We start from the raw sequence: 2,723 nt of genomic DNA, 5'->3' as shown, positions 1-2,723 counted from the left end.
TGAATTACAACATTGAGAACTATAGTGTCATATTTATTTACAGTACTATTTACATATAGTTAAACAAAATTACAACATTGAGAACAATTTGTTCAAAAATTTGTAACATGGTTGTACATTTGGAATTACAATTATTTGAATAAGATTACAAATAATATGACTCAACATTACCACTTTAAGTATAAATATGTTGTCACATTTGTAATATGGGTATCACATACATGTAGATGTAGATACCGTAGAATTTTCCATGAAGTATTAATGTGTGTGTGTGTATATATATATTGTATGTAAATATTTGTGCAATAAGGATGATTAGTCTTGGTTAGACTAAGTTTTAGCAGTAATATCGGTAGGCTATTCTAAGATTTCAATCTGCCTGAAGAGTATTTCTCTCTAGATCGGTGTTGGAACCTTTCTCTGCACACATGGCATAACACTTGTCTCACTTTAACTCTTCTGGTCCCCTCTATTTAAACCCACACCCCATCCCACCACTTCACACAAACTCATCAGAGTGTTACTGAGAAGAACTCAACAAATCAATTCAAAATGGGAAAGAGAGTGATGATGAGCCTCCTGGTTATTGTAATTGTCATGTGCTTTGGAGTCATGGCAATGGCTATGAACTTCGATCATCACCAAGACGAGGACTGGGATCAGAGAGAAGAAAATTGGGATGCGCAACACAGAGGGCATCACCATTGGTTCCTTTTGCAACGATCTAGACTACTGCTGAGAACTAAAGCTGGGGAAATGAGGGTGGTGAGGAGTGTAGGTAGGAGAATGGTTCATAGGCATATCAATGTTGGGTTTCTCTCCATGGAACCTAACTCTCTTTTCATCCCTCAGTACCTTGACTCCAGTCTGGTCCTCTTTGTCCACACAGGTATATTACTATATTTTTCTCATGCATCGATCATCATGCATCTTCAAATTCCGGTACCGGTGTTGTTCTTGTGCTTATGCATATTTACAAGTCATGCATAGATGATCTTATATTCTATTAACTATTAGGCCACAATGGAATTCTCATTATAATTTTGTTCCAGGGCGAGCAAATGTGGGACTCGTACACCATCATGAACTCGGAGAGAGGCAATTGAAGGCTGGGGATTTGTACAGAATCCCAGCTGGTTCAACATTTTACTTGCAGAATGTTGAGGAGGGCCACAGACTTGAGCTCATTCTCAGCATTGACACATCCGAGGGTTTGAGAATGGGTACTTTGGAGGTAACACTAATCATTTCGTGATCTTGATAAATCTAGCTTTTTGATTCATTAGGCCTATCCTAGTTATCAAACCTGGCTAGTACCTTCTGTTACATAGGTCCATGCATGAGTCTCTAACTAACCTAGTTTCATTGGTTTTTACTTATGCAGAATTTCTTCATTGGTGGAGGAAACTACCCAAAATCTGTCCTTGCTGGGTTCGATTCTGGAGTACTCACAAGTGCATTTAACGTAAGCATATCAATGACTTCGAAATTAAAATTACAATCCCAAATTTCTAACAATAATGATCATTAGAAATGCGAGGAAATTTTACTGTGTACTTCTATGTACGTGATACACTCATTTACAGATCTGGCAACAAATTTTAAGAGATGCGTACAGTAATAATGCAGACATACTGAGGATTAATTTCTGTGTATTTCAGGTCTCAACTTCAGAATTAAGGCATGTATTGTCAAGGCAACACCAGGGTCCAATTGTATCTCTAAATAATTCCCAATCATCAAACCTATGGAAAAAATTCCTAAGCATGGAAGAGCATGACAGACTACAAGAACTAAAGAAAATGGTCGACTTCCCACAAGAACAAGAGCAAACCCAACCATGGTCATGGAGGAAACTCTTGATCTCTATGTTCGGAACAATCGAAAACGAGAAGAGGAAGCAGATTCATCACGAGCACGCCCAGGAGGCCTACAACCTCTACAACAGGAAGCCGGATTTCAAGAACAACTACGGATCGAGCTTGTCAGTTGATGAATCTGATTACTCGCCCCTACAAAGCTCCGGCATTGGCGTTTACCTTGTGAATCTTAAGGCAGGATCGATGTTGGCACCACATGTGAATCCAACTGCAACAGAATACGGCGTCGTTCTAAGAGGCTCAGGACATCTGCAGATTGTGTTTCCAAATGGAACCTTGGCAATGAAGGCAAACCTAAAGCCAGGGAGTGTGTTCTGGGTGCCGAGATACTTCCCATTTGTCCAAGTGGCTTCAAACAAGGAGCAACTTCATATTTTCGGGTTCACTACCTCGTCGCAGCCGAACCATCCACAATTTTTGGCCGGTTCTACCTCGATGCTTGAAGCTCTAAGAGGTCCGGAACTTGCAGCTGCTTTTGGTGTGAGTGAGGGGAGGTTGAACCGTTTTGTTAATGCTCAGCGCGAAGCTGTCATCTTGCCTTACAATGCGGAGAGGCATCCAAAGGCAGATGGGATCCCCATGGCAGACTGGTGAGCTTCGGGAATGACATGTTCATGGCTTTTGATCGAGGATCGACTTTGGTTTGGTGAATAAGATCAATAGCTATTTGTTTTTCAGGCTAAGAAGCTCGAAGGTGCTGTTTTTAGGGCACACCTCTTTGAGCAATTTTGTTTAATTTAGCCTCACGTTTCTTTTCAATTTTCGTTCAATCGATGCATCTCTTCATTCTCTTGGTCACTCAATTTAGATACATCCCTTAAATACATATCAAAATGTTAAATA

General features: G+C 40.2%; 1 protein-coding gene across 1 annotated transcript; it reads left to right on the top strand.

The window, feature by feature from the left end:
- Positions 1 to 552: 552 nt before the first annotated feature.
- On the top strand, positions 553 to 2,474 carry LOC101292657 (vicilin-like antimicrobial peptides 2-2-like). Its single transcript, XM_004309850.1, has 4 exons — positions 553 to 889; positions 1,053 to 1,234; positions 1,385 to 1,465; positions 1,662 to 2,474. Exons 1-4 carry the CDS (start codon positions 553 to 555, stop codon positions 2,472 to 2,474), a joined length of 1,413 nt encoding a protein of 470 aa, XP_004309898.1.
- The last annotated feature ends 249 nt before the right edge of the window (positions 2,475 to 2,723 follow it).

The sequence above is a fragment of the Fragaria vesca genome, unplaced genomic scaffold (genome assembly GCF_000184155.1).
Source record: "Fragaria vesca subsp. vesca unplaced genomic scaffold, FraVesHawaii_1.0 scf0513126, whole genome shotgun sequence".
NCBI lineage: Eukaryota > Viridiplantae > Streptophyta > Magnoliopsida > Rosales > Rosaceae > Fragaria > Fragaria vesca.
The sequence above is the reverse complement of the archived record's forward strand: the minus strand, read 5'-3'. Positions and strand labels throughout refer to the sequence as shown.